This window comes from Salvelinus alpinus, chromosome 9, assembly GCF_045679555.1.
Source record: "Salvelinus alpinus chromosome 9, SLU_Salpinus.1, whole genome shotgun sequence".
NCBI lineage: Eukaryota > Metazoa > Chordata > Actinopteri > Salmoniformes > Salmonidae > Salvelinus > Salvelinus alpinus.
The window spans coordinates 31,105,632-31,129,269 of NC_092094.1; the positions used below are offsets into that span (position 1 = coordinate 31,105,632).

The 23,638-nt window shown below is 49.2% G+C and overlaps 1 protein-coding gene across 1 annotated transcript; it reads right to left on the reverse strand.

Moving 5' to 3' along the window:
* Positions 1-136: 136 nt before the first annotated feature.
* Positions 137-22,595, reverse strand: LOC139584029 (synaptotagmin-1-like). Its single transcript, XM_071415567.1, has 9 exons — positions 22,508-22,595; positions 20,805-20,949; positions 20,409-20,581; positions 20,062-20,184; positions 19,703-19,870; positions 19,436-19,603; positions 19,098-19,215; positions 18,876-19,009; positions 137-602 (listed from the first exon to the last, which is right to left on the reverse strand). Exons 2-9 carry the CDS (start codon positions 20,944-20,946, stop codon positions 396-398), a joined length of 1,233 nt encoding a protein of 410 aa, XP_071271668.1. The 5' UTR covers positions 20,947-20,949; positions 22,508-22,595; the 3' UTR covers positions 137-395.
* Between the last annotated feature and the right edge of the window lie 1,043 nt (positions 22,596-23,638).

Sequence of the window (23,638 nt, forward strand, 5' to 3'; positions counted from 1 at the left end):
ACATATATGTGTGTGTGTGTGTGTGTGTGTGTGTGTGTGTGTGTGTGTGTGTGTGTGTGTGTGTGTGTGTGTGTAAGACTGACTCCCTCTGCTGGCCAGTGATGTGTATCTGATGTGAGTGAAGATTTACAAGAGCAACAATCTTAGAATGTTTAATAACATAGTATAATGTACATGTTTCACAGTATTATCATGATATATACATGCTAAGGTCCCAGATAGTAATGTGTCTTAAATACTTTTCACAGTAGAGGAGGGGGTTTGGGGGGGTCATGAATGGTGGATGGGTATCAGGGTTTGGGAGTTTATAAGTGGGTAGGAGTAGAAGGGCAAAGTCAGTATGCATCAATATAAAGTAGTCTTCTAAAGAGAGCTACCTAGGGATGTGACAGGGATCACTTCCTGGCAGCCAGCTCAGCGTTGACTTCATCCTCTGCTTTGAGGCCGTGCCATTGAGCAATGGGCCGGCGGGGGTTGGCCAGCATGTCTGACCAATGACGGAGCTCTGTGCCGCTGCTGGCTCCGCCGAGAAAAACCTTCCCGATAGCGTCATTCTTCCCAATCTTATCATAGTCCAACACTGTCACTGCTACCTGCACCTTCTACACACACAAACACAGACACAAACCTATGTTCGAAGGGCCTCAATGAGGAAGGATTCATTGTAGTAAGGGATAAGAGATAGAGAGTGCGTGTGTGTTTGTGGGTGTTTTTGTGTGGTGAGAGAGCATACCTGTATCTGTTCGAAGGGCACCTCGAAGCTGAAGGACTCATTGTAGTAAGGGTTGAGAGATAGAGAGTGTGTGTGTGGTGGGGTGTGAGTGTACCTGTATCTGTTTGAAAGGCACCTCGAAGCTGAAGGACTCATTGTAGTAAGGGATGAGAGATAGAGAGTGTGTGTGTGTGTGTGGTGAGAGAGCATACCTGTATCTGTTCGAAGGGCACCTCGAAGCTGAAGGACTCATTGTAGTAAGGGTTGAGAGATAGAGAGTGTGTGTGTGGTGGGGTGTGAGTGTACCTGTATCTGTTCGAAGGGCACCTCGAAGCTGAAGGACTCGTTGTAGTAAGGGTTGAGAGATAGAGAGTGTGTGTGTGGTGGGGTGTGAGTGTACCTGTATCTGTTCGAAGGGCACCTCGAAGCTGAAGGACTCGTTGTAGTAAGGGATGAGAGATAGAGAGTGTGTGTGTGGTGGGGTGTGAGTGTACCTGTATCTGTTCGAAGGGCACCTCGAAGCTGAAGGACTCATTGTAGTAAGGGATGAGAGATAGAGAGTGTGTGTGTGGTGGGGTGTGAGTGTACCTGTATCTGTTCGAAGGGCACCTCGAAGCTGAAGGACTCGTTGTAGTAAGGGATGAGAGATAGAGAGTGTGTGTGTGGTGGGGTGTGAGTGTACCTGTATCTGTTCGAAGGGCACCTCGAAGCTGAAGGACTCATTGTAGTAAGGGTTGAGAGATAGAGAGTGTGTGTGTGGTGGGGTGTGAGTGTACCTGTATCTGTTCGAAGGGCACCTCGAAGCTGAAGGACTCATTGTAGTAAGGGATGAGAGATAGAGAGTGTGTGTGTGGTGGGGTGTGAGTGTACCTGTATCTGTTCGAAGGGCACCTCGAAGCTGAAGGACTCATTGTAGTAAGGGTTGAGAGATAGAGAGTGTGTGTGTGGTGGGGTGTGAGTGTACCTGTATCTGTTCGAAGGGCACCTCGAAGCTGAAGGACTCATTGTAGTAAGGGATGAGAGATAGAGAGTGTGTGTGTGGTGGGGTGTGAGTGTACCTGTATCTGTTCGAAGGGCACCTCGAAGCTGAAGGACTCATTGTAGTAAGGGTTGAGAGATAGAGAGTGTGTGTGTGGTGGGGTGTGAGTGTACCTGTATCTGTTCGAAGGGCACCTCGAAGCTGAAGGACTCATTGTAGTAAGGGTTGAGAGATAGAGAGTGTGTGTGTGGTGGGGTGTGAGTGTACCTGTATCTGTTCGAAGGGCACCTCGAAGCTGAAGGACTCGTTGTAGTAAGGGATGAGAGATAGAGAGTGTGTGTGTGGTGGGGTGTGAGTGTACCTGTATCTGTTCGAAGGGCACCTCGAAGCTGAAGGACTCGTTGTAGTAAGGGATGAGAGATAGAGAGTGTGTGTGTGGTGGGGTGTGAGTGTACCTGTATCTGTTCGAAGGGCACCTCGAAGCTGAAGGACTCGTTGTAGTAAGGGATGAGAGATAGAGAGTGTGTGTGTGGTGGGGTGTGAGTGTACCTGTATCTGTTCGAAGGGCACCTCGAAGCTGAAGGACTCATTGTAGTAAGGGATGAGAGATAGAGAGTGTGTGTGTGGTGGGGTGTGAGTGTACCTGTATCTGTTCGAAGGGCACCTCGAAGCTGAAGGACTCATTGTAGTAAGGGATGAGAGATAGAGAGTGTGTGTGTGGTGGGGTGTGAGTGTACCTGTATCTGTTCGAAGGGCACCTCGAAGCTGAAGGACTCGTTGTAGTAAGGGATGAGAGATAGAGAGTGTGTGTGTGGTGGGGTGTGAGTGTACCTGTATCTGTTCGAAGGGCACCTCGAAGCTGAAGGACTCGTTGTAGTAAGGGATGAGAGATAGAGAGTGTGTGTGTGGTGGGGTGTGAGTGTACCTGTATCTGTTCGAAGGGCACCTCGAAGCTGAAGGACTCGTTGTAGTAAGGGATGAGAGATAGAGAGTGTGTGTGTGGTGGGGTGTGAGTGTACCTGTATCTGTTCGAAGGGCACCTCGAAGCTGAAGGACTCGTTGTAGTAAGGGATGAGAGATAGAGAGTGTGTGTGTGGTGGGGTGTGAGTGTACCTGTATCTGTTCGAAGGGCACCTCGAAGCTGAAGGACTCGTTGTAGTAAGGGATGAGAGATAGAGAGTGTGTGTGTGGTGGGGTGTGAGTGTACCTGTATCTGTTCGAAGGGCACCTCGAAGCTGAAGGACTCATTGTAGTAAGGGATGAGAGATAGAGAGTGTGTGTGTGGTGGGGTGTGAGTGTACCTGTATCTGTTCGAAGGGCACCTCGAAGCTGAAGGACTCATTGTAGTAAGGGATGAGAGATAGAGAGTGTGTGTGTGGTGGGGTGTGAGTGTACCTGTATCTGTTCGAAGGGCACCTCGAAGCTGAAGGACTCGTTGTAGTAAGGGATGAGAGATAGAGCGTGTGTGTGTGGTGGGGTGTGAGTGTACCTGTATCTGTTCGAAGGGCACCTCGAAGCTGAAGGACTCATTGTAGTAAGGGTTGAGAGATAGAGAGTGTGTGTGTGGTGGGGTGTGAGTGTACCTGTATCTGTTCGAAGGGCACCTCGAAGCTGAAAGACTCATTGTAGTAAGGGTTGAGAGATAGAGAGTGTGTGTGTGGTGGGGTGTGAGTGTACCTGTATCTGTTCGAAGGGCACCTCGAAGCTGAAGGACTCGTTGTAGTAAGGGTTGAGAGATAGAGAGTGTGTGTGTGGTGGGGTGTGAGTGTACCTGTATCTGTTCGAAGGGCACCTCGAAGCTGAAGGACTCATTGTAGTAAGGGATGAGAGATAGAGAGTGTGTGTGTGGTGGGGTGTGAGTGTACCTGTATCTGTTCGAAGGGCACCTCGAAGCTGAAGGACTCGTTGTAGTAAGGGATGAGAGATAGAGAGTGTGTGTGTGGTGGGGTGTGAGTGTACCTGTATCTGTTCGAAGGGCACCTCGAAGCTGAAGGACTCGTTGTAGTAAGGGTTGAGAGATAGAGAGTGTGTGTGTGGTGGGGTGTGAGTGTACCTGTATCTGTTCGAAGGGCACCTCGAAGCTGAAGGACTCATTGTAGTAAGGGTTGAGAGATAGAGAGTGTGTGTGTGGTGGGGTGTGAGTGTACCTGTATCTGTTCGAAGGGCACCTCGAAGCTGAAGGACTCGTTGTAGTAAGGGTTGAGAGATAGAGAGTGTGTGTGTGGTGGGGTGTGAGTGTACCTGTATCTGTTCGAAGGGCACCTCGAAGCTGAAGGACTCGTTGTAGTAAGGGTTGAGAGATAGAGAGTGTGTGTGTGGTGGGGTGTGAGTGTACCTGTATCTGTTCGAAGGGGACCTCGAAGCTGAAGGACTCGTTGTAGTAAGGGATGAGAGATAGAGAGTGTGTGTGTGGTGGGGTGTGAGTGTACCTGTATCTGTTCGAAGGGCACCTCGAAGCTGAAGGACTCCTTGTAGTAAGGGTTGAGAGATAGAGAGTGTGTGTGTGGTGGGGTGTGAGTGTACCTGTATCTGTTCGAAGGGCACCTCGAAGCTGAAGGACTCGTTGTAGTAAGGGATGAGAGATAGAGAGTGTGTGTGTGGTGGGGTGTGAGTGTACCTGTATCTGTTCGAAGGGCACCTCGAAGCTGAAGGACTCGTTGTAGTAAGGGATGAGAGATAGAGAGTGTGTGTGTGGTGGGGTGTGAGTGTACCTGTATCTGTTCGAAGGGCACCTCGAAGCTGAAGGACTCATTGTAGTAAGGGATGAGAGATAGAGAGTGTGTGTGTGGTGGGGTGTGAGTGTACCTGTATCTGTTCGAAGGGCACCTCGAAGCTGAAGGACTCGTTGTAGTAAGGGATGAGAGATAGAGAGTGTGTGTGTGGTGGGGTGTGAGTGTACCTGTATCTGTTCGAAGGGCACCTCGAAGCTGAAGGACTCATTGTAGTAAGGGTTGAGAGATAGAGAGTGTGTGTGTGGTGGGGTGTGAGTGTACCTGTATCTGTTCGAAGGGCACCTCGAAGCTGAAGGACTCATTGTAGTAAGGGATGAGAGATAGAGAGTGTGTGTGTGGTGGGGTGTGAGTGTACCTGTATCTGTTCGAAGGGCACCCCGAAGCTGAAGGACTCATTGTAGTAAGGGTTGAGAGATAGAGAGTGTGTGTGTGGTGGGGTGTGAGTGTACCTGTATCTGTTCGAAGGGCACCTCGAAGCTGAAGGACTCGTTGTAGTAAGGGATGAGAGATAGAGAGTGTGTGTGTGGTGGGGTGTGAGTGTACCTGTATCTGTTCGAAGGGCACCTCGAAGCTGAAGGACTCGTTGTAGTAAGGGATGAGAGATAGAGAGTGTGTGTGTGGTGGGGTGTGAGTGTACCTGTATCTGTTCGAAGGGCACCTCGAAGCTGAAGGACTCGTTGTAGTAAGGGATGAGAGATAGAGAGTGTGTGTGTGGTGGGGTGTGAGTGTACCTGTATCTGTTCGAAGGGCACCTCGAAGCTGAAGGACTCATTGTAGTAAGGGATGAGAGATAGAGAGTGTGTGTGTGGTGGGGTGTGAGTGTACCTGTATCTGTTCGAAGGGCACCTCGAAGCTGAAGGACTCATTGTAGTAAGGGATGAGAGATAGAGAGTGTGTGTGTGGTGGGGTGTGAGTGTACCTGTATCTGTTCGAAGGGCACCTCGAAGCTGAAGGACTCGTTGTAGTAAGGGATGAGAGATAGAGAGTGTGTGTGTGGTGGGGTGTGAGTGTACCTGTATCTGTTCGAAGGGCACCTCGAAGCTGAAGGACTCATTGTAGTAAGGGTTGAGAGATAGAGAGTGTGTGTGTGGTGGGGTGTGAGTGTACCTGTATCTGTTCGAAGGGCACCTCGAAGCTGAAAGACTCATTGTAGTAAGGGTTGAGAGATAGAGAGTGTGTGTGTGGTGGGGTGTGAGTGTACCTGTATCTGTTCGAAGGGCACCTCGAAGCTGAAGGATTCGTTGTAGTAAGGGTTGAGAGATAGAGAGTGTGTGTGTGGTGGGGTGTGAGTGTACCTGTATCTGTTCGAAGGGCACCTCGAAGCTGAAGGACTCATTGTAGTAAGGGATGAGAGATAGAGAGTGTGTGTGTGGTGCGGTGTGAGTGTACCTGTATCTGTTCGAAGGGCACCTCGAAGCTGAAGGACTCGTTGTAGTAAGGGATGAGAGATAGAGAGTGTGTGTGTGGTGGGGTGTGAGTGTACCTGTATCTGTTCGAAGGGCACCTCGAAGCTGAAGGACTCGTTGTAGTAAGGGTTGAGAGATAGAGAGTGTGTGTGTGGTGGGGTGTGAGTGTACCTGTATCTGTTCGAAGGGCACCTCGAAGCTGAAGGACTCATTGTAGTAAGGGTTGAGAGATAGAGAGTGTGTGTGTGGTGGGGTGTGAGTGTACCTGTATCTGTTCGAAGGGCACCTCGAAGCTGAAGGACTCGTTGTAGTAAGGGTTGAGAGATAGAGAGTGTGTGTGTGGTGGGGTGTGAGTGTACCTGTATCTGTTCGAAGGGCACCTCGAAGCTGAAGGACTCGTTGTAGTAAGGGTTGAGAGATAGAGAGTGTGTGTGTGGTGGGGTGTGAGTGTACCTGTATCTGTTCGAAGGGCACCTCGAAGCTGAAGGACTCATTGTAGTAAGGGTTGAGAGATAGAGAGTGTGTGTGTGGTGGGGTGTGAGTGTACCTGTATCTGTTCGAAGGGCACCTCGAAGCTGAAGGACTCGTTGTAGTAAGGGTTGAGAGATAGAGAGTGTGTGTGTGGTGGGGTGTGAGTGTACCTGTATCTGTTCGAAGGGCACCTCGAAGCTGAAGGACTCGTTGTAGTAAGGGTTGAGAGATAGAGAGTGTGTGTGTGGTGGGGTGTGAGTGTACCTGTATCTGTTCGAATGGCACCTCGAAGCTGAAGGACTCGTTGTAGTAAGGGTTGAGAGATAGAGAGTGTGTGTGTGGTGGGGTGTGAGTGTACCTGTATCTGTTCGAAGGGCACCTCGAAGCTGAAGGACTCATTGTAGTAAGGGGTGAGAGATAGAGAGTGTGTGTGTGGTGGGGTGTGAGTGTACCTGTATCTGTTCGAAGCACACCTCGAAGCTGAAGGACTCATTGTAGTAAGGGATGAGAGATAGAGAGTGTGTGTGTGGTGGGGTGTGAGTGTACCTGTATCTGTTCGAAGGGCACCTCGAAGCTGAAGGACTCGTTGTAGTAAGGGATGAGAGATAGAGAGTGTGTGTGTGGTGGGGTGTGAGTGTACCTGTATCTGTTCGAAGGGCACCTCGAAGCTGAAGGACTCGTTGTAGTAAGGGTTGAGAGATAGAGAGTGTGTGTGTGTGGTGAGAGAGCATACCTGTATCTGTTCGAAGGGCACCTCGAAGCTGAAGGACTCGTTGTCGTAAGGGATGAGAGATAGAGAGTGTGTGTGTGGTGGGGTGTGAGTGTACCTGTATCTGTTCGAAGGGCACCTCGAAGCTGAAGGACTCGTTGTAGTAAGGGATGAGAGATAGAGAGTGTGTGTGTGGTGGGGTGTGAGTGTACCTGTATCTGTTCGAAGGGCACCTCGAAGCTGAAGGACTCATTGTAGTAAGGGATGAGAGATAGAGAGTGTGTGTGTGGTGGGGTGTGAGTGTACCTGTATCTGTTCGAAGGGCACCTCGAAGCTGAAGGACTCATTGTAGTAAGGGGTGAGAGATAGAGAGTGTGTGTGTGGTGGGGTGTGAGTGTACCTGTATCTGTTCGAAGGGCACCTCGAAGCTGAAGGACTCGTTGTAGTAAGGGATGAGAGATAGAGAGTGTGTGTGTGGTGGGGTGTGAGTGTACCTGTATCTGTTCGAAGGGCACCTCGAAGCTGAAGGACTCATTGTAGTAAGGGATGAGAGATAGAGAGTGTGTGTGTGGTGGGGTGTGAGTGTACCTGTATCTGTTCGAAGGGCACCTCGAAGCTGAAGGACTCGTTGTAGTAAGGGATGAGAGATAGAGAGTGTGTGTGTGGTGGGGTGTGAGTGTACCTGTATCTGTTCGAAGGGCACCTCGAAGCTGAAGGACTCGTTGTAGTAAGGGATGAGAGATAGAGAGTGTGTGTGTGGTGGGGTGTGAGTGTACCTGTATCTGTTCGAAGGGCACCTCGAAGCTGAAGGACTCGTTGTAGTAAGGGTTGAGAGATAGAGAGTGTGTGTGTGGTGGGGTGTGAGTGTACCTGTATCTGTTCGAAGGGCACCTCGAAGCTGAAGGACTCATTGTAGTAAGGGTTGAGAGATAGAGAGTGTGTGTGTGGTGGGGTGTGAGTGTACCTGTATCTGTTCGAAGGGCACCTCGAAGCTGAAGGACTCGTTGTAGTAATGGTTGAGAGATAGAGAGTGTGTGTGTGTGGTGAGAGAGCATACCTGTATCTGTTCGAAGGGCACCTCAAAGCTGAAGGACTCGTTGTAGTAAGGGATGAGAGATAGAGAGTGTGTGTGTGGTGGGGTGTGAGTGTACCTGTATCTGTTCGAAGGGCACCTCGAAGCTGAAGGACTCATTGTAGTAAGGGTTGAGAGATAGAGAGTGTGTGTGTGGTGGGGTGTGAGTGTACCTGTATCTGTTCGAAGGGCACCTCGAAGCTGAAGGACTCATTGTAGTAAGGGTTGAGAGATAGAGAGTGTGTGTGTGGTGGGGTGTGAGTGTACCTGTATCTGTTCGAAGGGCACCTCGAAGCTGAAGGATTCGTTGTAGTAAGGGTTGAGAGATAGAGAGTGTGTGTGTGGTGGGGTGTGAGTGTACCTGTATCTGTTCGAAGGGCACCTCGAAGCTGAAGGACTCATTGTAGTAAGGGATGAGAGATAGAGAGTGTGTGTGTGGTGGGGTGTGAGTGTACCTGTATCTGTTCGAAGGGCACCTCGAAGCTGAAGGACTCGTTGTAGTAAGGGATGAGAGATAGAGAGTGTGTGTGTGGTGGGGTGTGAGTGTACCTGTATCTGTTCGAAGGGCACCTCGAAGCTGAAGGACTCGTTGTAGTAAGGGTTGAGAGATAGAGAGTGTGTGTGTGGTGGGGTGTGAGTGTACCTGTATCTGTTCGAAGGGCACCTCGAAGCTGAAGGACTCATTGTAGTAAGGGTTGAGAGATAGAGAGTGTGTGTGTGGTGGGGTGTGAGTGTACCTGTATCTGTTCGAAGGGCACCTCGAAGCTGAAGGACTCGTTGTAGTAAGGGTTGAGAGATAGAGAGTGTGTGTGTGGTGGGGTGTGAGTGTACCTGTATCTGTTCGAAGGGCACCTCGAAGCTGAAGGACTCGTTGTAGTAAGGGTTGAGAGATAGAGAGTGTGTGTGTGGTGGGGTGTGAGTGTACCTGTATCTGTTCGAAGGGCACCTCGAAGCTGAAGGACTCGTTGTAGTAAGGGTTGAGAGATAGAGAGTGTGTGTGTGGTGGGGTGTGAGTGTACCTGTATCTGTTCGAAGGGCACCTCGAAGCTGAAGGACTCGTTGTAGTAAGGGTTGAGAGATAGAGAGTGTGTGTGTGGTGGGGTGTGAGTGTACCTGTATCTGTTCGAATGGCACCTCGAAGCTGAAGGACTCGTTGTAGTAAGGGTTGAGAGATAGAGAGTGTGTGTGTGGTGGGGTGTGAGTGTACCTGTATCTGTTCGAAGGGCACCTCGAAGCTGAAGGACTCATTGTAGTAAGGGATGAGAGATAGAGAGTGTGTGTGTGGTGGGGTGTGAGTGTACCTGTATCTGTTCGAAGCGCACCTCGAAGCTGAAGGACTCATTGTAGTAAGGGATGAGAGATAGAGAGTGTGTGTGTGGTGGGGTGTGAGTGTACCTGTATCTGTTCGAAGGGCACCTCGAAGCTGAAGGACTCGTTGTAGTAAGGGATGAGAGATAGAGAGTGTGTGTGTGGTGGGGTGTGAGTGTACCTGTATCTGTTCGAAGGGCACCTCGAAGCTGAAGGACTCGTTGTAGTAAGGGTTGAGAGATAGAGAGTGTGTGTGTGTGGTGAGAGAGCATACCTGTATCTGTTCGAAGGGCACCTCGAAGCTGAAGGACTCGTTGTCGTAAGGGATGAGAGATAGAGAGTGTGTGTGTGGTGGGGTGTGAGTGTACCTGTATCTGTTCGAAGGGCACCTCGAAGCTGAAGGACTCGTTGTAGTAAGGGTTGAGAGATAGAGAGTGTGTGTGTGTGTGGGGGGAGAGAGCATACCTGTATCTGTTCGAAGGGCACCTCGAAGCTGAAGGACTCGTTGTAGTAAGGGATGAGAGATAGAGAGTGTGTGTGTGGTGGGGTGTGAGTGTACCTGTATCTGTTCGAAGGGCACCTCGAAGCTGAAGGACTCATTGTAGTAAGGGATTAGAGATAGAGAGTGTGTGTGTGGTGGGGTGTGAGTGTACCTGTATCTGTTCGAAGGGCACCTCGAAGCTGAAGGACTCATTGTAGTAAGGGATTAGAGATAGAGAGTGTGTGTGTGGTGGGGTGTGAGTGTACCTGTATCTGTTCGAAGGGCACCTCGAAGCTGAAGGACTCATTGTAGTAAGGGTTGAGAGATAGAGAGTGTGTGTGTGGTGGGGTGTGAGTGTACCTGTATCTGTTCGAAGGGCACCTCGAAGCTGAAGGACTCGTTGTAGTAAGGGATGAGAGATAGAGAGTGTGTGTGTGGTGGGGTGTGAGTGTACCTGTATCTGTTCGAAGGGCACCTCGAAGCTGAAGGACTCATTGTAGTAAGGGATGAGAGATAGAGAGTGTGTGTGTGGTGGGGTGTGAGTGTACCTGTATCTGTTCGAAGGGCACCTCGAAGCTGAAGGACTCGTTGTAGTAAGGGATGAGAGATAGAGAGTGTGTGTGTGGTGGGGTGTGAGTGTACCTGTATCTGTTCGAAGGGCACCTCGAAGCTGAAGGACTCGTTGTAGTAAGGGATGAGAGATAGAGAGTGTGTGTGTGGTGGGGTGTGAGTGTACCTGTATCTGTTCGAAGGGCACCTCGAAGCTGAAGGACTCGTTGTAGTAAGGGTTGAGAGATAGAGAGTGTGTGTGTGGTGGGGTGTGAGTGTACCTGTATCTGTTCGAAGGGCACCTCGAAGCTGAAGGACTCATTGTAGTAAGGGTTGAGAGATAGAGAGTGTGTGTGTGGTGGGGTGTGAGTGTACCTGTATCTGTTCGAAGGGCACCTCGAAGCTGAAGGACTCGTTGTAGTAATGGTTGAGAGATAGAGAGTGTGTGTGTGTGGTGAGAGAGCATACCTGTATCTGTTCGAAGGGCACCTCGAAGCTGAAGGACTCGTTGTAGTAAGGGATGAGAGATAGAGAGTGTGTGTGTGGTGGGGTGTGAGTGTACCTGTATCTGTTCGAAGGGCACCTCGAAGCTGAAGGACTCGTTGTAGTAATGGTTGAGAGATAGAGAGTGTGTGTGTGTGGTGAGAGAGCATACCTGTATCTGTTCGAAGGGCACCTCGAAGCTGAAGGACTCGTTGTAGTAAGGGATGAGAGATAGAGAGTGTGTGTGTGGTGGGGTGTGAGTGTACCTGTATCTGTTCGAAGGGCACCTCGAAGCTGAAGGACTCATTGTAGTAAGGGATGAGAGATAGAGAGTGTGTGTGTGGTGGGGTGTGAGTGTACCTGTATCTGTTCGAAGGGCACCTCGAAGCTGAAGGACTCATTGTAGTAAGGGATGAGAGATAGAGAGTGTGTGTGTGGTGGGGTGTGAGTGTACCTGTATCTGTTCGAAGGGCACCTCGAAGCTGAAGGACTCGTTGTAGTAAGGGATGAGAGATAGAGAGTGTGTGTGTGGTGGGGTGTGAGTGTACCTGTATCTGTTCGAAGGGCACCTCGAAGCTGAAGGACTCATTGTAGTAAGGGATGAGAGATAGAGAGTGTGTGTGTGGTGGGGTGTGAGTGTACCTGTATCTGTTCGAAGGGCACCTCGAAGCTGAAGGACTCATTGTAGTAAGGGTTGAGAGATAGAGAGTGTGTGTGTGGTGGGGTGTGAGTGTACCTGTATCTGTTCGAAGGGCACCTCGAAGCTGAAGGACTCATTGTAGTAAGGGATGAGAGATAGAGAGTGTGTGTGTGGTGGGGTGTGAGTGTACCTGTATCTGTTCGAAGGGCACCTCGAAGCTGAAGGACTCGTTGTAGTAAGGGTTGAGAGATAGAGAGTGTGTGTGTGGTGGGGTGTGAGTGTACCTGTATCTGTTCGAATGGCACCTCGAAGCTGAAGGACTCGTTGTAGTAAGGGTTGAGAGATAGAGAGTGTGTGTGTGGTGGGGTGTGAGTGTACCTGTATCTGTTCGAAGGGCACCTCGAAGCTGAAGGACTCATTGTAGTAAGGGGTGAGAGATAGAGAGTGTGTGTGTGGTGGGGTGTGAGTGTACCTGTATCTGTTCGAAGCACACCTCGAAGCTGAAGGACTCATTGTAGTAAGGGATGAGAGATAGAGAGTGTGTGTGTGGTGGGGTGTGAGTGTACCTGTATCTGTTCGAAGGGCACCTCGAAGCTGAAGGACTCGTTGTAGTAAGGGATGAGAGATAGAGAGTGTGTGTGTGGTGGGGTGTGAGTGTACCTGTATCTGTTCGAAGGGCACCTCGAAGCTGAAGGACTCGTTGTAGTAAGGGTTGAGAGATAGAGAGTGTGTGTGTGGTGGGGTGTGAGTGTACCTGTATCTGTTCGAAGGGCACCTCGAAGCTGAAGGACTCATTGTAGTAAGGGATTAGAGATAGAGAGTGTGTGTGTGGTGGGGTGTGAGTGTACCTGTATCTGTTCGAAGGGCACCTCGAAGCTGAAGGACTCATTGTAGTAAGGGATTAGAGATAGAGAGTGTGTGTGTGGTGGGGTGTGAGTGTACCTGTATCTGTTCGAAGGGCACCTCGAAGCTGAAGGACTCATTGTAGTAAGGGTTGAGAGATAGAGAGTGTGTGTGTGGTGGGGTGTGAGTGTACCTGTATCTGTTCGAAGGGCACCTCGAAGCTGAAGGACTCGTTGTAGTAAGGGATGAGAGATAGAGAGTGTGTGTGTGGTGGGGTGTGAGTGTACCTGTATCTGTTCGAAGGGCACCTCGAAGCTGAAGGACTCATTGTAGTAAGGGATGAGAGATAGAGAGTGTGTGTGTGGTGGGGTGTGAGTGTACCTGTATCTGTTCGAAGGGCACCTCGAAGCTGAAGGACTCGTTGTAGTAAGGGATGAGAGATAGAGAGTGTGTGTGTGGTGGGGTGTGAGTGTACCTGTATCTGTTCGAAGGGCACCTCGAAGCTGAAGGACTCGTTGTAGTAAGGGATGAGAGATAGAGAGTGTGTGTGTGGTGGGGTGTGAGTGTACCTGTATCTGTTCGAAGGGCACCTCGAAGCTGAAGGACTCGTTGTAGTAAGGGTTGAGAGATAGAGAGTGTGTGTGTGGTGGGGTGTGAGTGTACCTGTATCTGTTCGAAGGGCACCTCGAAGCTGAAGGACTCATTGTAGTAAGGGTTGAGAGATAGAGAGTGTGTGTGTGGTGGGGTGTGAGTGTACCTGTATCTGTTCGAAGGGCACCTCGAAGCTGAAGGACTCGTTGTAGTAATGGTTGAGAGATAGAGAGTGTGTGTGTGTGGTGAGAGAGCATACCTGTATCTGTTCGAAGGGCACCTCGAAGCTGAAGGACTCGTTGTAGTAAGGGATGAGAGATAGAGAGTGTGTGTGTGGTGGGGTGTGAGTGTACCTGTATCTGTTCGAAGGGCACCTCGAAGCTGAAGGACTCGTTGTAGTAATGGTTGAGAGATAGAGAGTGTGTGTGTGTGGTGAGAGAGCATACCTGTATCTGTTCGAAGGGCACCTCGAAGCTGAAGGACTCGTTGTAGTAAGGGATGAGAGATAGAGAGTGTGTGTGTGGTGGGGTGTGAGTGTACCTGTATCTGTTCGAAGGGCACCTCGAAGCTGAAGGACTCATTGTAGTAAGGGATGAGAGATAGAGAGTGTGTGTGTGGTGGGGTGTGAGTGTACCTGTATCTGTTCGAAGGGCACCTCGAAGCTGAAGGACTCATTGTAGTAAGGGATGAGAGATAGAGAGTGTGTGTGTGGTGGGGTGTGAGTGTACCTGTATCTGTTCGAAGGGCACCTCGAAGCTGAAGGACTCGTTGTAGTAAGGGATGAGAGATAGAGAGTGTGTGTGTGGTGGGGTGTGAGTGTACCTGTATCTGTTCGAAGGGCACCTCGAAGCTGAAGGACTCATTGTAGTAAGGGATGAGAGATAGAGAGTGTGTGTGTGGTGGGGTGTGAGTGTACCTGTATCTGTTCGAAGGGCACCTCGAAGCTGAAGGACTCATTGTAGTAAGGGTTGAGAGATAGAGAGTGTGTGTGTGGTGGGGTGTGAGTGTACCTGTATCTGTTCGAAGGGCACCTCGAAGCTGAAGGACTCATTGTAGTAAGGGATGAGAGATAGAGAGTGTGTGTGTGGTGGGGTGTGAGTGTACCTGTATCTGTTCGAAGGGCACCTCGAAGCTGAAGGACTCGTTGTAGTAAGGGTTGAGAGATAGAGAGTGTGTGTGTGGTGGGGTGTGAGTGTACCTGTATCTGTTCGAAGGGCACCTCGAAGCTGAAGGACTCGTTGTAGTAAGGGTTGAGAGATAGAGAGTGTGTGTGTGGTGGGGTGTGAGTGTACCTGTATCTGTTCGAAGGGCACCTCGAAGCTGAAGGACTCGTTGTAGTAAGGGTTGAGAGATAGAGAGTGTGTGTGTGGTGGGGTGTGAGTGTACCTGTATCTGTTCGAATGGCACCTCGAAGCTGAAGGACTCGTTGTAGTAAGGGTTGAGAGATAGAGAGTGTGTGTGTGGTGGGGTGTGAGTGTACCTGTATCTGTTCGAAGGGCACCTCGAAGCTGAAGGACTCATTGTAGTAAGGGATGAGAGATAGAGAGTGTGTGTGTGGTGGGGTGTGAGTGTACCTGTATCTGTTCGAAGCGCACCTCGAAGCTGAAGGACTCATTGTAGTAAGGGATGAGAGATAGAGAGTGTGTGTGTGGTGGGGTGTGAGTGTACCTGTATCTGTTCGAAGGGCACCTCGAAGCTGAAGGACTCGTTGTAGTAAGGGATGAGAGATAGAGAGTGTGTGTGTGGTGGGGTGTGAGTGTACCTGTATCTGTTCGAAGGGCACCTCGAAGCTGAAGGACTCGTTGTAGTAAGGGTTGAGAGATAGAGAGTGTGTGTGTGTGGTGAGAGAGCATACCTGTATCTGTTCGAAGGGCACCTCGAAGCTGAAGGACTCGTTGTCGTAAGGGATGAGAGATAGAGAGTGTGTGTGTGGTGGGGTGTGAGTGTACCTGTATCTGTTCGAAGGGCACCTCGAAGCTGAAGGACTCGTTGTAGTAAGGGTTGAGAGATAGAGAGTGTGTGTGTGTGTGGGGGGAGAGAGCATACCTGTATCTGTTCGAAGGGCACCTCGAAGCTGAAGGACTCGTTGTAGTAAGGGATGAGAGATAGAGAGTGTGTGTGTGGTGGGGTGTGAGTGTACCTGTATCTGTTCGAAGGGCACCTCGAAGCTGAAGGACTCATTGTAGTAAGGGATTAGAGATAGAGAGTGTGTGTGTGGTGGGGTGTGAGTGTACCTGTATCTGTTCGAAGGGCACCTCGAAGCTGAAGGACTCATTGTAGTAAGGGTTGAGAGATAGAGTGTGTGTGTGTGGTGGGGTGTGAGTGTACCTGTATCTGTTCGAAGGGCACCTCGAAGCTGAAGGACTCGTTGTAGTAAGGGATGAGAGATAGAGAGTGTGTGTGTGGTGGGGTGTGAGTGTACCTGTATCTGTTCGAAGGGCACCTCGAAGCTGAAGGACTCATTGTAGTAAGGGATGAGAGATAGAGAGTGTGTGTGTGGTGGGGTGTGAGTGTACCTGTATCTGTTCGAAGGGCACCTCGAAGCTGAAGGACTCGTTGTAGTAAGGGATGAGAGATAGAGAGTGTGTGTGTGGTGGGGTGTGAGTGTACCTGTATCTGTTCGAAGGGCACCTCGAAGCTGAAGGACTCGTTGTAGTAAGGGATGAGAGATAGAGAGTGTGTGTGTGGTGGGGTGTGAGTGTACCTGTATCTGTTCGAAGGGCACCTCGAAGCTGAAGGACTCGTTGTAGTAAGGGTTGAGAGATAGAGAGTGTGTGTGTGGTGGGGTGTGAGTGTACCTGTATCTGTTCGAAGGGCACCTCGAAGCTGAAGGACTCATTGTAGTAAGGGTTGAGAGATAGAGAGTGTGTGTGTGGTGGGGTGTGAGTGTACCTGTATCTGTTCGAAGGGCACCTCGAAGCTGAAGGACTCGTTGTAGTAATGGTTGAGAGATAGAGAGTGTGTGTGTGTGGTGAGAGAGCATACCTGTATCTGTTCGAAGGGCACCTCGAAGCTGAAGGACTCGTTGTAGTAAGGGATGAGAGATAGAGAGTGTGTGTGTGGTGGGGTGTGAGTGTACCTGTATCTGTTCGAAGGGCACCTCGAAGCTGAAGGACTCGTTGTAGTAATGGTTGAGAGATAGAGAGTGTGTGTGTGTGGTGAGAGAGCATACCTGTATCTGTTCGAAGGGCACCTCGAAGCTGAAGGACTCGTTGTAGTAAGGGATGAGAGATAGAGAGTGTGTGTGTGGTGGGGTGTGAGTGTACCTGTATCTGTTCGAAGGGCACCTCGAAGCTGAAGGACTCATTGTAGTAAGGGATGAGAGATAGAGAGTGTGTGTGTGGTGGGGTGTGAGTGTACCTGTATCTGTTCGAAGGGCACCTCGAAGCTGAAGGACTCATTGTAGTAAGGGATGAGAGATAGAGAGTGTGTGTGTGGTGGGGTGTGAGTGTACCTGTATCTGTTCGAAGGGCACCTCGAAGCTGAAGGACTCGTTGTAGTAAGGGATGAGAGATAGAGAGTGTGTGTGTGGTGGGGTGTGAGTGTACCTGTATCTGTTCGAAGGGCACCTCGAAGCTGAAGGACTCATTGTAGTAAGGGATGAGAGATAGAGAGTGTGTGTGTGGTGGGGTGTGAGTGTACCTGTATCTGTTCGAAGGGCACCTCGAAGCTGAAGGACTCGTTGTAGTAAGGGATGAGAGATAGAGAGTGTGTGTGTGGTGGGGTGTGAGTGTACCTGTATCTGTTCGAAGGGCACCTCGAAGCTGAAGGACTCGTTGTAGTAAGGGTTGAGAGATAGAGAGTGTGTGTGTGTGGTGAGAGAGCATACCTGTATCTGTTCGAAGGGCACCTCGAAGCTGAAGGACTCGTTGTCGTAAGGGATGAGAGATAGAGAGTGTGTGTGTGGTGGGGTGTGAGTGTACCTGTATCTGTTCGAAGGGCACCTCGAAGCTGAAGGACTCGTTGTAGTAAGGGTTGAGAGATAGAGAGTGTGTGTGTGTGTGGGGGGAGAGAGCATACCTGTATCTGTTCGAAGGGCACCTCGAAGCTGAAGGACTCGTTGTAGTAAGGGATGAGAGATAGAGAGTGTGTGTGTGGTGGGGTGTGAGTGTACCTGTATCTGTTCGAAGGGCACCTCGAAGCTGAAGGACTCATTGTAGTAAGGGATTAGAGATAGAGAGTGTGTGTGTGGTGGGGTGTGAGTGTACCTGTATCTGTTCGAAGGGCACCTCGAAGCTGAAGGACTCATTGTAGTAAGGGTTGAGAGATAGAGAGTGTGTGTGTGGTGGGGTGTGAGTGTACCTGTATCTGTTCGAAGGGCACCTCGAAGCTGAAGGACTCGTTGTAGTAAGGGATGAGAGATAGAGAGTGTGTGTGTGGTGGGGTGTGAGTGTACCTGTATCTGTTCGAAGGGCACCTCGAAGCTGAAGGACTCATTGTAGTAAGGGATTAGAGATAGAGAGTGTGTGTGTGGTGGGGTGTGAGTGTACCTGTATCTGTTCGAAGGGCACCTCGAAGCTGAAGGACTCATTGTAGTAAGGGTTGAGAGATAGAGAGTGTGTGTGTGGTGGGGTGTGAGTGTACCTGTATCTGTTCGAAGGGCACCTCGAAGCTGAAGGACTCGTTGTAGTAAGGGATGAGAGATAGAGAGTGTGTGTGTGGTGGGGTGTGAGTGTACCTGTATCTGTTCGAAGGGCACCTCGAAGCTGAAGGACTCATTGTAGTAAGGGATGAGAGATAGAGAGTGTGTGTGTGGTGGGGTGTGAGTGTACCTGTATCTGTTCGAAGGGCACCTCGAAGCTGAAGGACTCGTTGTAGTAAGGGATGAGAGATAGAGAGTGTGTGTGTGGTGGGGTGTGAGTGTACCTGTATCTGTTCGAAGGGCACCTCGAAGCTGAAGGACTCGTTGTAGTAAGGGATGAGAGATAGAGAGTGTGTGTGTGGTGGGGTGTGAGTGTACCTGTATCTGTTCGAAGGGCACCTCGAAGCTGAAGGACTCGTTGTAGTAAGGGTTGAGAGATAGAGAGTGTGTGTGTGGTGGGGTGTGAGTGTACCTGTATCTGTTCGAAGGGCACCTCGAAGCTGAAGGACTCATTGTAGTAAGGGTTGAGAGATAGAGAGTGTGTGTGTGGTGGGGTGTGAGTGTACCTGTATCTGTTCGAAGGGCACCTCGAAGCTGAAGGACTCGTTGTAGTAATGGTTGAGAGATAGAGAGTGTGTGTGTGGTGGTGAGAGAGCATACCTGTATCTGTTCGAAGGGCACCTCGAAGCTGAAGGACTCGTTGTAGTAAGGGATGAGAGATAGAGAGTGTGTGTGTGGTGGGGTGTGAGTGTACCTGTATCTGTTCGAAGGGCACCTCGAAGCTGAAGGACTCGTTGTAGTAATGGTTGAGAGATAGAGAGTGTGTGTGTGTGGTGAGAGAGCATACCTGTATCTGTTCGAAGGGCACCTCGAAGCTGAAGGACTCGTTGTAGTAAGGGATGAGAGATAGAGAGTGTGTGTGTGGTGGGGTGTGAGTGTACCTGTATCTGTTCGAAGGGCACCTCGAAGCTGAAGGACTCATTGTAGTAAGGGATGAGAGATAGAGAGTGTGTGTGTGGTGGGGTGTGAGTGTACCTGTATCTGTTCGAAGGGCACCTCGAAGCTGAAGGACTCATTGTAGTAAGGGATGAGAGATAGAGAGTGTGTGTGTGGTGGGGTGTGAGTGTACCTGTATCTGTTCGAAGGGCACCTCGAAGCTGAAGGACTCGTTGTAGTAAGGGCTGAGAGATAGAGAGTGTGTGTGTGGTGGGGTGTGAGTGTACCTGTATCTGTTCGAAGGGCACCTCGAAGCTGAAGGACTCATTGTAGTAAGGGATGAGAGATAGAGAGTGTGTGTGTGGTGGGGTGTGAGTGTACCTGTATCTGTTCGAAGGGCACCTCGAAGCTGAAGGACTCGTTGTAGTAAGGGTTGAGAGTGTTCTTCTTGATGCTGGTTTTCTTCTTCTTCAGTCTCTTTCCATTCTGCAGAAGGTGGATCTTTACATAGGGGTCTGACAGAGGAGACAGAGATTAGCCTAACACACACACACACCAACACATACAACACACACCACACATACACAGCGCCCCTCAGCTCACCTGATAGTCCTCCTACGTCCATCTTCTTTAGGTTTTTGGCCTCGAGGACGACAATGCTTAGTTTCCCTGCTGTAGGAACGTACCTCAGAGAAAGACAGATATCACCCAGACGCTCTGACTGGAGAGAGAGAGAAAGGGGAGTGAGGGAGAGAGAGGGTGAGAGTTATGGGAGGGGGAATACTGACATTTTTGTTTTCTTCTTTCCTTCTGTGAATTCTTTGTTTAATTTTGTGGAGTTAAAGGATTTGTAACTTTGTGACTTTCTTTCCTATTTATAAATATATATCTTCCATCTCTTTTTTTCACTCTATCTATATTCTTAATTTCTCCATTCTCACCTCCTCTTTCTCTGCCTTCTTCAGTTCCCGCCACTCCTGTGTCATCTGACTGAAGTCCAGGCTGCTCATTGGTACTCGTAGCGCTCCAATAGCGTCGTGTTTAGAGAAACGGTCAAAGTCATACACTGTCATCACCAGAGTCCTGCCTCCCAGTTCACTGTACGGTACCTACACACACACATATAGTATGCACACACACACACACATACACACACAAACACTTTGTTGAATGTGGAGTCAGTGTTAGAGGTCAGGAATTAGGTGTACCTTGAAGGTGAAAGTCTCATTGAAGGTTGGGTTGAGTGTCTTCCTGTGGACTTTAGTCTCAAACTTCCTCTTCTTGTCTGGCAAAAGGTAGAGTTTAACATACGGGTCTGAACTTCCCCCGACGTCCATGGCAGGGAGATCACAGGCCTGCAGGATACCTACTACCATCTACAGACAGGGAAGGGGGGTAGAGGGTAGGGTGAGGAGACGGTGAGGAAAGAGGGAGAGAGAATTTACCCACATCTATATCATGTCTCTGATGGAGTGATTTGTTGGTCCTCAGACTGGTTAATCTGCTGTTCCACTTGGTTAGCTGAATCAGATGTGTTAGAGCAGGAATTGAAACAAGGAGTCTTCACCGTGTTCTCTGTGAAGTTGTAGTCCATTGAGAACTCCAGTCTGCCCAACTTCACTTCCTCTTTAGGCTCCTCCTCCTCCCTGCCAGTCAATCCGGTCTCTGTGTCACCCTCATCCTTCAAGGGCTACAGGGGACACACGCACGCACGCACGCACGCGCACGCACGCACGCACGCACGCACGCACGCACACACACACACACACACACACACATACAGGTGAAACCTGATACTCAGTAACCAGCAGAGACATACACAGCCTCAGTTGTATTAAGCCGCGCTTTTTATTAAACGTTTCTATGCAGCGCTCCACAGGGAGTTGATACTCTGCAATGTGTGTGTATGTATACCTCAGAGTTGCCTCCCTCCAGCTCAGTGTCCATGTTCAAGCCGTTCTTGCCCTTCTTCTCCTTCTCTGTGTCTTTGTCTTTCTTCTTCAGACATTTCCTCCAGACACACAAACAGCATGACAACACCAGACACACACTCACCACGCATAGAGCTCCTATAGCCCATGAGGGCACTGCACGCACGCACACACACACGCACGCACGCACGCACGCACACACACACAGTTAATAATACATTAATAGCAAATGTTTTACATAACACAGGAGGGTTTCACTAGCTTGTGAGAGTATTTTATTTCTCAGTTGAGTACTTCAACTGCACTTTAACTTGGTTCTAAAAATGAACTTAGTGCTACGAAGGCTCTAGAAACCCACCCCTGATCGGTTGTTACTCACTGTGGAGGGAGTGCAACTCGCTCATAAACTTTGTGGAGGTGTGGCCTCCGGGCCCAGGTTCTGGGGTTGCTGAGGCATTGGGGTTGATTAACAGGTGTGAGGGGCTGGGCTGTGCCGGGGTGGCCTTACGACTACTTGTCATCACCTAGAGAGAAAAAGACACAGAGAGTAGGAAAGTCTTTCAAAAAAATTCACTTTTTGCATCCAAACTAGCTCTGTCTTTAAATTTGAGTGAGTGGTTAGATTTCCCAGCCCCATCCTTCAGAATGCCAAACCAAGTGGCAGGGCAGGCTGTTTAAATTACAGATTGTTCATTTAACAGTAACTCACAGTACTGCAACATTCCAGATATCTGGACAAAAATGACAAACTTTTCAAATAGACACTTATTACAAACTAGTGTGGAATACTGCATATTAATGATCAGCACCAAGTTTTGAGAAACATCCAGCCGTATGTGTTATAGAGTGGTCATAGGTGTGTGTGTGTGTGTGTGTGTGTGTGTGTGTGTGTGTGTGTGTGTGTGTGTGTGTGTGTGTGTGTGTGTGTGTGTGTGTGTGTGTGTGTGTGTGTGTGTGTGTGTGTGTGTGTGTGTGTGTGTGTGTGTGTGTGTGTGTGTGTGTGTGTGTGTGTGTGTGTGTGTGTGTGTGTGTGTGTCAGATGGCCTCTTGTGTTTCTGCTGGTCTGGCACTAAGGCCTGCTGTACATAAGATACACAACCCTGTCCCCTGTCAAACCTGCTGACAACACAACACATGGGGGGGAGGTGTGGAGGAAGAGAGGGGGACAGAGAAAGGACATCATGAGTGTCTGATCTCTGGAGAGAGGAGGTGACTAATGTTTTTAGTCCAGAGTAGGGACGGTCCCAATTCACATCCTACCCCTTCACCTTGATCCCTCCCCTTCTATGTTTTTCAGATCTGAGTCTGAGAAACTGACTCACTCAGCTCTTAACCATCATCAATGTTAGCAGAAAATATTCAATGAAGACAGTCTAGCATTCTATAACTAGTGTAAAACAACACGTGACAATATATGTATATTTTAAATGTAATACGTAATGACATTGACATCATCATGTCATCACTAGAGACACAACTACACTAATCACTGTTGCTAATCAGGAAGAAAATCACTTTGGATTTATTTAGGATGCTTTGCTTGTCTTCAGCATGCTATGCTACTAATAGGTACATACTACAAGTGCATGACAAGTCACTTCCACAGTGTATTGTCTTATAACGAGTTCGTTCCATCATGGCTAAACTCTGTCACTCACTCTAACCCACTCTCTTAGGTCCTCACTATAAATAAGAAGTTAGACCTGCCTGATTAAATAAAGAGTTAAGTTGAAGATAACATACTGTAGATGGTTCTGATATCCCCTCATTTACAACCAAAACTGGAAATGACATTAATCCTGATCCACAGTCAAATATCTAACCCTAACCCAACATTGTAACCCTAACATATTTCTAACCCTAACCCAACATTGTAATCCTAACATATATCTAACCCTAACCCAACATTGTAACCCTAACATATATCTATCCCTAAACCAACATTGTAACCCTGACCGACTGTAATCTAACATTAACCCAACATTATAACCCTAACCCAACCACACCTGTCACCTCAACCACCATCACTGACCACATCTTGGGAGAGAAAGAGAGAGATAGAGAGGCGAGAGGGAGTCTTACCTTTGTGTGTATGTCCTGGCCTTGGTTCTGACTGGCTGCAGGGTGGAGAGAGGTATGACTCTCAGGTACACACACAAAAAGAGAGAGCGAGAGAGAGAGAGAGATGACAGGATGAGGAGAGGATCAGGAAAGAGGATGGGAGGTGAGGAGGGGTGGCAGCTTCTTGTTGTTTGTTTTAACCTTCTGTTCATTCAGCAGAGTCTCTGAGACAAGGAGCACAGGTATGACAGGAAAGAGGGAATGAGAGAGAGAGAGCAAGAGAAAAAGGAGAGAGAGGGCATCTCTGGTTGGCTGTGTGAACGTGTGTGTATTAGTATGGGGATATGTATGCTCTGTCTGATGGGGTGGGTCCCAGGGGGTTGAGTCCCTCTAATCTAAGCCCTGCCCCTTGTGACCCCTGCTGCACCCTTACAGGTCACCTTCGCTGGGACATTGGACATGGATGAATATTCATGGTTTGGTGACATGGCTTTTTATAGGCACGTTAGCATACTGAGACTTCAGCAGGAGAAAGCATCTACATTTCAACTGGATGACTGGTATGCCTGTGCATGCATATACTACATATACATTACTGTTTGTATGTGTGATTGCACATGTATATACTGCAAACCGGGTATGCATTGTGTGTGTGTGTGCTTCCAGAGGTCGATACTCTATGTGTAGATGCTGCTGCCTGAATTAGAACTGTAGGATGCGGTTTCTGCGGCAACGCTGGTATCAAGTTCCGGCCCCACCCAGTTCACCTTGACCAGAGATAGAGATGCACCAATTGACGCACATACATTAACACACACATACGCAGAACTCAGACCTCTGTTAAGCAGTATGATTTCAAACCTGTTGTTCACCTTGCCGAATATTCTGTAGACAGAGCCATTGTATTGATTGGTGAATGTGTCCAAGGTGAAGATATTCAGTGATTGTAGGTGCTATATGAGGGTCATTAGTTTAGATAAGGTTCTAACATTCCCCAACTGCATTCTTTTTCCCGGTTCATTTTTAAAATAAACTGAATGGCAATTCAATCAAATGTCAAGGTTGGCCTCAAGGTTCTAGTCTTGGTACCACATATGTGGTAAAATAGATTTGATTCAGATTGGTCTAAAACTATCTGATAACGGTAACATA

What these genes read in the sequence shown, in the direction of transcription:
- LOC139584029 (XM_071415567.1), bottom strand. Translation starts at nt 20,946, where the DNA reads ATGACAAGTAGTCGTAAGGCCACCCCGGCACAGCCCAGCCCCTCACAC. An exon ending in ACAACTTCACAGAGAACACG is followed by an intron (nt 19,871 to 20,061) that starts GTGAAGACTCCT and finishes CCCTGTCTGTAG; the next exon opens with ATGGTAGTAGGTATCCTGCA. An exon ending in AGAAGGCAGAGAAAGAGGAG is followed by an intron (nt 19,216 to 19,435) that starts GTGAGAATGGAG and finishes CTCTCTCTCCAG; the next exon opens with TCAGAGCGTCTGGGTGATAT.